This window comes from Oncorhynchus keta, chromosome 1 (genome assembly GCF_023373465.1).
Source record: "Oncorhynchus keta strain PuntledgeMale-10-30-2019 chromosome 1, Oket_V2, whole genome shotgun sequence".
In the NCBI taxonomy this organism is placed as follows: Eukaryota; Metazoa; Chordata; class Actinopteri; order Salmoniformes; family Salmonidae; genus Oncorhynchus; species Oncorhynchus keta.
In genome coordinates, this window is record NC_068421.1 from 30,917,080 (window position 1) to 30,931,736 (window position 14,657).

Sequence of the window (14,657 nt, forward strand, 5' to 3'; positions counted from 1 at the left end):
AGCCTTATTCTAAAATGTATTAAAATAGTCAACCCACACACAATACCCCATAATGACAAAGCAAAAATGTATATCTTTGCAAATTTATAAAAACTAAAAACTATTCAGACCCTTTACTTAGTAATTTGTTGAAGCACCTTTGCCAGCAATTACAGCCTCAAGTCTTCTTGGCTATGACGCTACAAGCTTGGCACACCTGTATTTGGGGAGTTTCTCCTCTGCAGATCCTCTCGAGCTCTGTCAGGTTGGATGGGGAGCATTGCTGCAGGTCTCCCCAGAGATGTTCCATCAGGTTTAAGTCAGGGCTCTGGCTAGGCCACTCAAGGACATTCAGAGAGAGACTTGTCCTGAAGCCACTCCTGCATCGTCTTGGCTGTGTTTAGGGTCATTGTCCTGTTGGAAGGTGTACCTTCGCCCCAGTGAGAACCTGCTCCAGAGCGCTCAGGACTTCATCAAGGATCTCTATATTTTGCTCCGTTCGTCTTTGCCTCGATCCAGACTCCCCACAGCATGATTCTGCCACCACCATGCTTCACCGTAGGGATGGTGTCAGGTTTCCTCCAGAAGTGACGCTTGGCATTCAGGCCAAAGAGTTTCATCTTGGTTTCAGCAGACCAGAGAATCTTGTTTCTCATGGTCAGAGTCCTTTAGATTACTTTTGGCAAACTCCAAGTGGGCTGTCATGTGCCTTTTACTGAGGAGTGGCTTCCGTCTGGCCCCTCTACCATAAAGGCCTGATTGGTGGAGTGCTGCAGAGATGGTTATCCTTCTGGAAGCTTTTCCCATCTCCACAGAGGAACTCTGGAGCTCTGTCAGTGTGACTACTGGGTTCTCGGTCACCTCCCTGACAAAGGCCCTTCTCCCCGATTGCTCAGTTTGGCCGGGCGACCAATTCTAGGAAGAGTCTAGTAGTTTCAAACTTCTTCCATTTAAGAAGGATGCAGGCCAGTGTGTCCTTTGGGACCTTCAATGCTACATAATTTATTTTCTACCCTTCCCCAGATCTGTGCCTCAACACAATCCTGTCTCTAATTACAATTAATTCAACCTCATTGCTTGGTTTTTGCTCTGACATGCACTGTCAGCTGTGGGACCTTATATAGACAGGTGTGTGCCTTTCCAAATCATGTCCAATCAATTGAATTTACCACAGGTGGACTCCAATCAAGTTGTAGAAACATCTCAAGGATGATCAATGTAAACAGAATGCACCTGAGCTCAATTACATGTCTCATAGCAAAGGGTCAGAATACTTAAGGGAAAAAATGTATATAAAAAAAAATCAAAGGCCTGTAATGTAACAAAATTTGGAAAAGGTCAAGGGGTCTGAATACTTTCCGAAGGAACGGTGTTGTTCACAGAAAACCCTAGCAGCAGTGAAACCCCCCACACAGTTAAAATGGACCAGATTGCTCAGATATTTCCTTAGATAAGAGTTTCTCTCTCCAGAGGCTGGTGTCCCATGTGCGGAAACAATTGAATCGCCGGCCAGAAGGCCTGATAACAATGGTCTGAGAAAAGACCAGACAGAATCAGGCACCCATTAGTGGTGCTCCAGTCTCCTTTTCACCTCATTTAACACCTGATTTACTTAACAAAAGGCACATCTCAATAGGTGGTCCAGGTATGTCATGACATAGCACAAGTAGGGGGGTGGGGGGGGGCTTTCCTCTTTTTTTCCCTCCTCAATTGTTCCTCAAGCAAGGTGGGAGGCAGATGACATCACAAATTCACATCAGACCAACTCATTGAATACCATACTCCTTGAAGTTTGCAGTTGTGTGTAAAAATAACACATTTTGCTCAAAACATTTTTTTTTTACCACTTTAGTACATGTATTTTACTGTATTTATACTTTTCAACAGGAAAAGTTTGAAGACCACTGGAGGATGTCTCTGGGGCCTCAGACTGAGATAAAGCATTCTAATTGAAACATGCTCAGTGTGCCTTTCAAACAGTTAGGATGCGTAATGTGAACCGACAGGCACTCTGGCTTTCATTGTTTATGGGACTCTATAGCTGTATTGTGTCTGGTTGCAGCTCACAGGAGGTAATAGTACAGTCAAATAAGAAGCCTAATGAGTAAGAGTGTTGCGCTAACAATGCCAAGGTCGTGGGTTCAGTTCTTGCAGGAATCAGATAATATGTACTCACTTCTGTAAATTGCTTTGGATAAACGTGTCTACTAGGTGGCCTTAAAAGACAACTATGATCTAATAAAAGTTAATCTCCAGAAGTTCTTGTCCGATTAAAAGGAGAAATATGGCATATTTGTTAATTTGTTCTCCCTCACACAGACATGAACATAGGGTTGCCTAGTCTGGGACAAAAACGTGATTTTTAATGGAGAATCTCCAATGTTCATAAGGTTTGCTTGGTGTTGTAAAGGATACTGGCCAGAGTGTTGACTCTGCTTTGTATGGACTTCAATAGCCCTCTCTGGGATGTCATGTTCTCCTTGGTCGCCATGGCAATACTGCAGGGAGAGAAGAAGACAGTGACATACACTACTGTTCAACTGTTTGGAGTCACTTAGAAATGTCCTTTTTTTGTCCAGTAAAATATTAAATTAATCAGAAATACAGTGTAGACATTGTTAATACTGTCCCTAGCCATAAGACGTTGAGTAGTTTGGATGAATAAGGTGCCCAGAGTAAACTGCCTGCTACTCAGGCCCAGTTGCTAATATATGTATATTATTAGTAGATTTGGACAGAAGTTTCTAAAACTGTTTGAATGATGTCTGAGTATAACTGAACTCATAAGGCAGGTAAAAATCTGAGAAATAATCCAACCAGGAAGTGGGAAATCTGAGGTTTGTCATTTTTAACTCATTGCCTATCGAATACAGTGTCTATGGGGTCAAATTGCACTTCCTAAGGCTTCCACTAGAGGTCAACAGTCTTTAGAACCTTGTTTGATGCTTCTACTGTGACACTGACATAGACACTGTATTCGATAGGCAATGAGTTGAAAAACTACAAACCTCAGATTTCCCACTTCCTGGTTGGATTTTTTTCCTCAGTTTTTTGCCTGCCATATGAATTCTGTTATATTCACAAACATCATTCAAACAGTTTTAGAAACTTCAGAGTGTTTTCTATCAAAATCTACTAATAATATACATATATTATCAACTGGGCCTGAGTAGCAGGCAGTTTACTCTGGGCACCTTATTCATCCAAGCTACTCAATACTGCCCCCCAGCCATAAGAAGTTAAATCAGAACAAGTTTTCAGCTGTGCTAACATGATGGCAAAGGGTTTTCTAATGATCAATTTAAAATTATGAACTTGGATTAGCTAACACAACGTGCCATTGGAACACAGGAGTGATGGTTGCTGATAATGGGCGCCTGTACGCCTATGTAGATATTCCATTAAAAATCTGCCGTTTCGAGCTACAATGGTCATTTACAATGTCTACACCGTATTTCGAAACAATTTGATGTTATTTTAATGGACAATATTGTTTTGTTGCTTTTCTTTCAAAAACAAAGACATTTTTAAAATGACCCCAAACTTTTGAACGGTAGTTTACATAGGTTAAATAAGAGAGGTGACCCACCCTACAATATCAACCCTGTAAGACTTCTGCTATGTTATAAACAGCTTACAGCATTACAGGGGGAGCTGAGTCACTGAGGACCGGTGGATATTAGCACACAGGAACACTGAGGGATGTACTGCTAGCACACACACACACACACACACACACACACACAACACACAGTGTTTCCCCTAGGTAATTTTTCAGGAGTGGTGGCAAGGGTAGGTGCACACAACATTGTAGAATAATAGTGAAGACACCAAAACTATGAAATAACACATATGGAATCATGTAGTAACCAAAAAGTGTTAAGAAAAATGATATGAGAGTCACCCGTTGCCTTGACAGCTTTGCACACTCTTGGCATTTTCTCAACCAGCTTCACCTGGAATGAGTTTCCAACAGTCATGAAGAAGTTCCCACATATGCTGAGCACTTGTTGGCTGCTTTTCCTTCACTCATCCCAAACCATCTCAATTGGGTTGAGGTCAGGTGATTGTAGAGGCCTTGTCATCTGATGCTTCACTCCATCACTCTCCTTCGTGGTCAAATAACCCTTAACACAGCCTGGAGGTTGGTTGGCTCATTGTCCTGTTGAAAAACAAATGACAGTCGCACTAAGTGCAAACCAGATGGGATGGCATATCACTGCAGAATGCTGTGGTAGCCATGCTGGTTAAGTGAGCCTTGAATTCTAAATAAATCAGACTGTCACCAGCAAAGCACCATAACACCACCTCCTCCATGCTTCATGGTGGGGACCACACATGCGGAGATAATCTGTTCACCTACTCTGCATCTCACAAAGACACGGCGGTTGGAACCAAAAACCTCAAATTTGGAATCAAACCAAAAGGACAGAATTCCACCGGTCTAATGTCCATTGCTCGTGTTTCTTGGCCCAAGCAAGTCTCTTCTTATTGGTGTTCTGTAGTAGTGGTTTCCTTGCAGCAATTCAACCATGAAGCCCTGCTTCACACAGTCTCCTCTGAACAGTTGATGTTGAGATGTGTCTTGTCACTTGAACTCTGAAGCATTCATTTGGGCTGCAATTTCTGAGGCTGATAACTCTAAATAACTTGTCCTTTGAAGCAGAGGTAACTCTGGGTCTTCCTTTCCTGTGGCGGTCCTCATGAGAGAGTTTTATCATTGCGCTAGATGGTTTTTGCGACTGCACTTGAAGAAACTATCAAAGTTTTTGAAATCTTCCAGATTGACTGACCTTCATGACGTAAAGTAATGTATTTGCTTATTTGAGCTGTCCTTGCCATAATATGGACTTGGTCTTTTACCAAATAGGGCTGTCTTCTGTATACCACCCCTACCTTGTCACAACACAACTGATTGGCTCAAACGCATTGAGGAAAGAAATTCCACACAAATTAACTTGCACAAAGGCACACCTATTAATTGAAATGCATTCCAGGTGACTACCTTATGAAGCTGGTTGAGAGAATCCAGTTAGTTAAATATATTTTGGCAGGTAACACTCAACTCCTTTTAGCCCGGCACCTTAATCCACAGCCCAAAACCCCTCTCCCAATTACTTCCCTTATAATGTGCTAAGACCTCAAATAAGACAGTATTTGGCAACATACTGATAGTTGTTTTTAAGTGGAATTCCTGGATTTAAATACAGGTGTATTCAAATGTATTCACTGGCGTTGTGCTCTGGATACAGGCAGACTCTTTTTGGGGGGCAGCGAGTAGAAAAAAGGTTGGGATCAAACAGATGTAAACTATTTATCCCTGGTTACAAATATGGGAACAAATCTGTTGTCGCTAATTGCCTAGCTGCAGGGACAGGTAGGATTACGCAACAGTCTGCCCTGGCCTCAGAGACTGTAACAAGGTGACAACAGTAAAACACGAAAGGGTGTCCTGGGGGCCCCCTAGGCCAGGTATGGCCCTTGGTGAGCAGAACCCATGGGGGGGGGGGGTCAACCAGACTTGTTTACATGGCTGTCAGAACCTAGTATACTGAGCCTGGTTGTCAGATTAGTGACTTGGTCAGGTGAGTGAGCATGTGTGCGTGTTTGGTGTTTTGAGTGAGTTTGACCAAGCAAGGATGTGAGTGCACTGTGTGTTTGAGTGTGTATGCATGGGTGCGAGTGTGTTTGATTGAGAAAGTGTGGTTGTTTAAAATTTGTACTCTGTTTTCTTTGTAAGTACAATGTGAGTCTGAGTAAATACAGTAAGCGTGTGCAACACCTCTTGCAGGGTATTGCTGACGGGACAAGCTCTCTCTATGCCAAGGGTCTAGCTCATATATCATGTTCTCCAGAGTCAGAGGGGAAGACTGATCGCCTCTCTTCCCAAAGCCCAACACTGCTGACGGACTGTAACACTGGGCCAGCGTTAGCGCTATGCTAATGTGCTACTGGCAATCAGAGCTGCTATCTGATAGGGGCTAGTCGAATGCTAACTCATACACACACCGACTCAACCTGGCTGAACACCAGCTCAATGCTAAACTAGCTTAGCTCATCACCGTTCACATCTCAAGGAAAATGACCTGAAGTAAACTCGCTGTGGAGCTTCTAGATATGTTTATTGAGACCAATTCTCACCAGTCTAACTGCAATTTGAAAGACCTAAATATGGAGATGTTAATGTAACTACCACAAACAACAGCATTTTTGTGCTGTAAGAATCTCACCCTTTCCTTTCTGCTTCGGGGTACTCACTGGAGTACCTGATTAACTGTTACTCTCAAAACATTGCAGGTGCCCTCCTCGTCCCCACAGGACATACAGTGCCTTGCGAAAGTATTCGGCCCCCTTGAACTTTGCGACCTTTTGCCACATTTCAGGCTTCAAACATAAAGATATAAAACTGTATTTTTTTGTGAAGAATCAACAACAAGTGGGACACAATCATGAAGTGGAACGACATTTATTGGATATTTCAAACTTTTTTAACATCTGAAAAATTGGGCGTGCAAAATGATTCAGCCCCCTTAAGTTAATACTTTGTAGCGCCACCTTTTGCTGCGATTTTGACTTGAATGGCCAAGTCAAAGTCCAGACCTGAATCCAATCGAGAATCTGTGGAAAGAACTGAAAACTGCTGTTCACAAATGCTCTCCATCCAACCTCACTGAGCTCGAGCTGTTTTGCAACGAGGAATGGGAAAATGGGAGACATACCCCAAGCGACTTACAGCTGTAATCGCAGCAAAAGGTGGCGCTACAAAGTATTAACTTAAGGGGGCTGAATAATTTTGCACGCCCAATTTTTCAGTTTTTGATTTGTTAAAAAAGTTTGAAATATCCAATAAATGTCATTCCACTTCATGATTGTGTCCCACTTGTTGTTGATTCTTCACAAAAAAATACAGTTTTACATCTTTATGTTTGAAGCCTGAAATGTGGCAAAAGGTCGCAAAGTTCAAGGGGGCCGAATACTTTCGCAAGGCACTGTAATAACACAAATAATCAAGAGAACAAAGAAATAAGCTTCATTATCTTTTCTCTGTGTGCGTGTGTGTCTTGTTAGGCGTGTTCAAGACTTCCGAGAGAACCGGTAATGATGGTGACTTTCTCATCCAGTGTAATTTTCTGCTTCACTTAAACAAGAGGAAGGAGAGTGGGAGAGGGAGGCTGGGGTGGCTGGACGGGAAGAGGCGCAGCATGGCTCACCAGTCCACTTAATGAAGCACCTGCGCCAGTAGCCTCCCCTATGGGCAGCAATCTGTGGGTGGACTGCGGCAAGGAGAGAAATGGATAGGAGGGGGAGGGAGGGAAGGATTGATGGATAGATTGAGGGTGGGTGGGTGGAGGAGGTTGGGCTGGTTGGCCACACATGACTGGGGACACCCCTTATGGCATATGAGGCAGAGGCAACAGGGAGGCTGAGATGGTGGGAGGGATAGCGGCATAGTCCACTTCCACTCTCCTCAAACTGTGCTTGACATTATCAGCCCACTTAGGCCTGAAAGCTGATCTTGTATCCATCTCTGGGCTAATGGTGTAATCTCTTCATCTAATGGTGTCACAGTGGATGTTAAGAGGTGGGGTCAGAGGCAAAGCGCTCCACACAGGTCACCATCTGATTTGTCAGGATCACTAATGTCTCTGTACTCGACTCTTTAGACTTCACCTCATGCCCATGGAGATGTCTAACATCCACTGTAGCTATTTGGAGGACATTAATATTGACTACATACTATGCTGTTTTTTTCTTAAATATTGTACGTTGTCATATGGGAGTATTGTTTACCGATACAAACTTGTCGTGTGACACCGCAGTGTGAGCTTCTGTGTTTACGGTCGGCAGGAATTTAGCTACGTGGGAATTGCAGGGAAAAAAGAGAATTCAGCTAACTGTCACATGACAAGAAAATGTACTTTCTATAAAAGGAGAAAGCCAACTCTGTTCGTTGGGCTTTAACTGTGTAAGGTGAGTGGATTGTTAAACTGCTCCATTTTTGCATATCTTATAATAAAGTTGTTTGAAAGAATCTTCAGTCCCTCTTCCTATAGAATTTTTACCACACCAACCCCTGTGGTAGCAATTCTATAGGTTGTGGTAGAAATTATATATATCAGTACCAGTCAAAAGTTTGGAAACACCTCGTCATTCAAGGGTTTTCCTTTATTTTTACTATTTTCTACATTGTAGAATAGTAGTGAATACATCAAAACTATGAAATAACACATACGGAATCATGTAGTAACCAAAAAAGTTTTCAAACAAATCCAAATAAACATACATTTACATATATATCTTAGATTCTTCAAAGTAGCCACCCTTTGCCTTGATGACAGCTTTGCACACTCTCGGCACTCTCAACCAGCTTCACCTGGAATGCTTTCCCAACAGTCTTGAAGTTCCCACATATGATGAACACTTGTTGGCTGCTTTTCCTTCACTCTGCAGTCCAACTCATCCCAAACCATCTCAACTGGGTTGAAGCACTCCATCACTCTCCTTCTTGGTCAAATAGCACTTACACAGCCTGGAGGTGTGTTGGGTCATTGTCTTGTTGAAAAAAAATTCTAGTCCCACTAAGCGCAAACCACATGGGATGGCGTATCGCTGCAGAATGCTATGGTAGCTATGCTATGCTGGTTAAGTGTGCTTGAAATCTAAATAAATCACTGACCATGTCACCAGAAAAGCACCCTCACACCTCCATGCTTCACGGTGGGAACCACACATGCGGAGATCATCCGTTCACCTACTCTGCGTCTCACAAAGACAAGGCAGTTGGAACCAAAAATCTCAGATTTGGACTCATCAGATCAAAGGACAGATTTCCACTGGTCTAATGTCCATTCCTCGTGTTTCTTGGCCCAAGCAAGTCATCTTACTGGTGTCCCAATTTGACCATGAAGCCCTGATTCAAGCAATTTCCTCTGAACAGTTGAAGTTGAGATGTGTGTTACTTGAACTCTGAAGCATTCATTTGAGCTGCAATTCCTGAGGCTGGTAACTAACGAACTTATCCTCTGCAGTAGAGGTAACTCTGGGTCTTGCTTTCCTGTGGCAGTCCTCATGAGAGAGTTTCATCAAAGCGCTTGATGGTTTTTGCAACTGCATTTGAATAACTTTTCAAAGTTCTTGACATTTTCAGTATTGACTGACCATGTCTTATTTGAGCGGTCCTTGCCATAATATAGACTTGGTCTTTTACCAAATAGGGCTATCTTCTGTATACCACCCCTACCTGTCACAACACAACTGATTGGCTCAAACGCATAACGAAAGAAATTCCACACAAATTAACTTGCACAAAGGCACACCTGTTAATTGAAATGCATTCCAGGTGACTACCTCATGAAGCTGGCTGAGAGAATCACAAGAGTGTGCAAAGCTGTCATCAAGGCAAAGGGTGGCTACTTCGAAGAATCTCAAATATATTTTGATTTGTTTAACACTTTTCTGCTTACTAAATAATTCCTTACGTTATTTCATAGTTTTGATGTCGTCACTATTATTCTACAATGTAGAAAATAGTACAAATAAAGAGAAACCCCCATGAGTAGGTTTGTCCAAAATTTGACTGGTACTGTATATGTGTTGAGTGTGAGAGTGTGTGAGTGCCTATACTCGTGGGTACTGAAGAAGAAAAAAAAATCCCAACAAGGATAGTAAAACAAGAAATTCTCCCTCGTGGGGATATTTCCCAGTTATTTTAGGTTCAGGGTTACAATTAGGGGTAATGGTTAGGTTTAAGGGTCCGGGAAAATTGGATTTTGAATGGAAATACATTTTAGGTCCCCACAATGATAGTAAAACATATGCTGTGTGAGAGAGAATGTCTGTCTGCATTAGGCTTACCTTATTGTGTCATCCATCAGGCGGTCAGAGCTGCAAGGAGAGAGAGGAGAAAAGAGAAGAAGGAGATGGTTAGTTTCTGAGCTGAGACAGCAGCAGTGTGGTGATCTGGGGGAGACTGACTGACTTTGTCTCCACATCTCTCTGGGAGTCAGGATCAGGCAAGAAGCAATCGATGCCAAGCTACCCAGAGTTCTGATCAGGTCCATGGGCTCGCTGCGCTTGGCCGGGAACCCCCTTCCCTCCCTCCCCAGCAGCACCCAGCCTAACAGAGCCGATGAGCTGAAATACTAAACTTTGATTTATGTTGTGGGCCTTCATTCCAATTTCTCATAGACTTCAATGCATGATCTCCAAAAGAAAATACAGAGTTGCTTTTGTGCATCTTGAGTTAGGATGAGGAACCACTGAATGTATCACAGGGCACAGATGGGGTCATAAATACCAAATGATTTGATGGGATTGCTTATGACAGCTGTTGTGTCACCTTTATGACAGCTCTATGGCATTGCATTCACTGAGGTGAAAGGTCACATGAAAAATTCATAACAGGAGTCATGTCCTGTCCACACACATCAGCCTGCAGTCAGGGATAGCATTGTCAACACAGTATGGTACTACTATGGCTTTCTCTATAGCCGACAGAGTTGACTTTATTGGCTACAGCAGCATTGCGGTTATCTTCACAAATCAAATATTTCTTGAATCAAAAAACATATTCCCAACAGATATAAAATGTCATCTTGTCAATTTTTTTCAACTAAAACAACCCCTCTCAGAGGCGCATAAAACAGTGTTAAATAAATCTTCGGCCTAATTCTTTAGAATGTCATGTCATTGTCAGGTGGTTTTAGGGGAGGTGTGGAAAACATATCTACTGTGATCTGTCCATCCATCTCTACATCTCATAAAAAGGAGGAATGACTGTCTAACAGGTTTCAGCTCCATTACATGTATACTACGTAGAAGCGAGAGAAAGGCCGCACTAAGCTCCTAAAGTGCTTTCCTTCACTCTCTCCCTCCAACCCTCGCTCTGAGCGAGCCTAGCACTAACACCACAGCTAACACTTTGCATGATAATGCTGCATGACCAGACAGGAGGGGGTCGAAGGAGAGAGGTGGTGAGAAACCCTCTCCTGAATGTACAGTTGAAGTCGGAGGTTTACATACACTTGGGTTGGAGTCATTAAAACTTGGTTTTTCAACCAGGCCACAAATGTCTTGTTAACGAACTATAGTTTTGGCAAGTCGGTTAGGACATCTACTTTGTGCATGACAAGTAATTATTCCAACAATTGTTTACAGACAGATTATTTCACTGTATCACAATTCCAGTGGGTCAGAAGTTTACATAAACTAAGTTGATTGTGCCTTTAAACAACTTGGAAAATTCCAGAAAATTATGGACATGGCTTTAGAAGCTTCTGATTGACTAAAATTATGTCAATTAGCCTATTGGAGGTGTACCTGTGGATGCATTTCATGGCCTACCTTCAAACTCAGTGCCTCTTTGCTTGACATCATGGGAAAATCTAAATAAATCAGCCAAGATCTCAGAAAAAAAATTATACCTCCACAAGTCTGGTTTATCCTTGGGAGTAATTTCCAAAATGCCCGAAGGTACCACGTTCATCTGTACAAACAATAGTAAACAAGTATAAACACCATGGGAACATGCAGCTGTCATACCGCTCAGGAAGGAGACGTGTTCTGTCTCCTAGAGATGAACGTACTTGTGTGAAAATTTCAAATAAATTCCAGAACAACAGCAAAGGACCTTGTGAAGATGCTGGAGGAAACAGGTACAAAAGTATCTATATCCACAGTAAGACAAGTCCTATATCGACATAACCTGAAAGGCCGCTCAGCAAGGAAAAAGCCACTGCTCCAAAACCGCCATAAAAAAGCCAGACTACGGTTTGCAACTGCACATGGGGACAAAGATTGTACTTTTTGGAGAAATGTCCTCCGGTCTGATGAAACAAATGGTCCTTCTGTAGCTCAGTTGGTAGAGCATGGCGCTTGTAACGCCAGGGTAGTGGGTTCGATTCCCGGGACCACCCATACGTAGAATGTATGCACACATGACTGTAAGTCGCTGTGGATAAAAGCGTCTGCTAAATGGCATATATTATTATTATTATTATAATCGTTTGGCCATAATGACCATTGTTATGTTTGGAAGAAAAGGGGGAGGCTTGCAAGCTAAAGAACACCATCCCAACCATGAAACATTGGGGTGGCAGCATCATGTTGTGGGGGTGCTTTGCTGCAGGAGGGACTGGTACACGTCACAAAATAGATGGCATCATGAGGGAGGACAATTGTGTGGATATATTGAAGCAACATCTCAAGACATCAGTCAGGAAGTTAAAGCTTGGTTGCAAATGGGTCTTCCAAATGGACAATTACCCCGAGCATACTTCCAAAGTAGTGAAAAAATGGCTTAAGGACAACAAAGTCAAGGTATTGGAGTGGCCATCACAAAGCCCTGACCTCAACCCTATAGAAAATTTGTGGGCAGAACTGAAAAGGCGTGTGCGAGCAAGGAGGCCTACAAACCTGACTCAGTTACACCAGCTCTGTCAGGAGGAATGGGCCAAAATGCACTGAACTTATTGTGGGAAGCTTGTGGAAGGCTACCTGAAACGTTTGACCCAAGCTAAACAATTTAAAGGCAATGCTACCAAATTCTAATTGAGTGTATGTAAACTTCTGACCCACTGGGAATGTGATGAAAGAAATAAAAGCTGAATTAAATCACTACTATTATTCTGACCTTTCACATTCTTAAAATAAAAAAGTGGTGATCCTACTTCAACTGTATGCATGTATTCCTACCACTCCTTACTTCCTACTACCCATGGTACCTCATCCTATCCCAGTCTTGTTGTGTATGTGGGGTGTCACCTCATACGGTGTCAGCCAACCCATTGAAGACAAAGCCTGTGAGATTAGCACTGTTAGCACTGTGCTGCTAATTGTTATTAATGGCCCCATTTGCTGCTGACGAGGCACTTTACTAGATCTCTCCTTCTCTCAAGCTATAGTCTCTCTCCCTGTCCTATATTGTTACAAAGCTCTCTTTAGGCAGCAGCATGGAAATTGCTAACTCCCTAATTTCCCATAACATCATCTCTCCCTTCATCCCCCTCTTTCAGCTAGCCTAGCGTTAACACCCCAGGTAACACTTTGCATGCTAATGCTGCATAACCAGACAGGAGGGAAGGAGGGAGGGGATGAGGGACCCTCTCCTGAATGTATCTGAGAGGTGTGCTATATCATTTTCACTGTCAGTCAAAGTCAGGCTTACATCATATCTTCCACCTAAATTCACCTGGTCAGTCTAGGTCATTGAAAGAGCAGGTGTTCATAACGTTTTGTAAACTCAGTGTATACCGGACTTGAATATGAACACACAGCCAAAATAGTACCACTCCTAACCTCTTACTGCCCACAGTTCCCAATCCTATCCTTCAAACAAATAGCTTTGCTATCATCCCTAGCCCCCATCACTGTGACACAGTACCAATCACCTCAGAGCTCACCTTCAGACACAGCTAGCTGGTGTGTCACCTCATACAGTGTCATTCATCTGCAGCCAACCCGTTGACATATTAAGCCTGTGAGCACTGTTAGCAATGTGCTGCTAATTGTTATAAATGGTCCGTTGCTGCTGACAAGGCCCTTTACTCCGTCTCTCTTCCTGTCCTTCAGCAATTGTCTCAGTGACATTGGACCCCCCATTTTGTGGTTGTACAGAGAGCCTCACACACAGGTTATCCAAAAAAAAGTATGGAGCTCAAAAACAGATAAATTACTACTAGCTTACCCTAGACTCATTCATCTACATTAAGTCAAATGAATAAAAGTGTAGGCTGCCTTTCACCTAGGGTGGGAGTTCTGTAACTAAGTATTTATTGATGAACCAAACACAAACAAGTCTTTATTGCTATTATCCCAAATTGTTGTTACAGAGCTCTCTTTAGGCAACAGCATGGAACTTGCCAACTCCCTCATTTCCCCTAAGATCACAGAAAATTCCAAAATTAAGTTGATCTTCCCTTCTCCCTCCCCCAGTTTAACTTGAACACATTTGTCGGATGGCTGTCCTTTGTAAGTGTGACGAGATAATGGCTAACGTCGTGAAGTGCCTCAACAGAGAGAAATAATGTTGTGAATCTGAACTACAGTGAATGCAACACAGCCAGCTGCACACAGAGACCAGGCACTGCTTCACAGTGTCTCAAATGGCACCCTATTCCCTATATTAGACAGTGAACTACTTTTGACGGGCCCTGGTCAAAAGTAGTGCACTATATAGGGGATAAGGTGCCATTTCTTCACAGTGGAAGACAGAAGAGCCAGGAAGCATTGCACTTCCTGTATATATTACAGCATTATGGATGCTAACCAATTAGAATGGAGCTAATGGTGGTGGGATGGGATGACTGTTACAGTATATGGGCAATGGGCAGCATCTTACAATAAATAATGCTGTAATGGAAATACTGTACGCATACTGAAGACAAGGCAATCTGCTGCACCTGTAGCTTTGTGTGGCTTTTAAAAAGGAGCACCCCCGCCCCACCCTTTTCCTGAACCGACCGACAAGAGCGAGTGTGTGTGTGTGTGGGGACAGGTTAATTAATCCCAAGGTATATTGTTGTGATGTTGATGGAACCAGGCAGTAACATCTAAGCTAGAGATAATGAGGTTTAGCTGGAGCCAGTCAGAATAAATAATTTGTTTGGTCTTCCAGGCCCTGAATGACTAAGAGGGATGGGCTCAGGAGAACCAGGATCTTGCTCCCCTGAGTAGGAGAG

The 14,657-nt window shown here is 42.8% G+C and overlaps 1 protein-coding gene across 4 annotated transcripts in view; it reads right to left on the reverse strand.

The window, feature by feature from the left end:
- Positions 1-14,657, reverse strand: part of LOC118372252 (Golgi SNAP receptor complex member 1) — a 51,296-nt gene that overhangs the window by 5,543 nt on the left and 31,096 nt on the right. For all 4 annotated transcript variants that reach the window (XM_035758105.2, XM_035758323.2, XM_035758177.2 and 1 more), the window contains 2 exons: positions 9,835-9,864; positions 2,395-2,477 (listed from right to left, as the gene is read on the reverse strand). In XM_035758105.2, the coding sequence (XP_035613998.1) occupies positions 2,395-2,477; positions 9,835-9,864 (113 nt within the window). The remainder of the gene's footprint in view (positions 1-2,394; positions 2,478-9,834; positions 9,865-14,657) is intronic.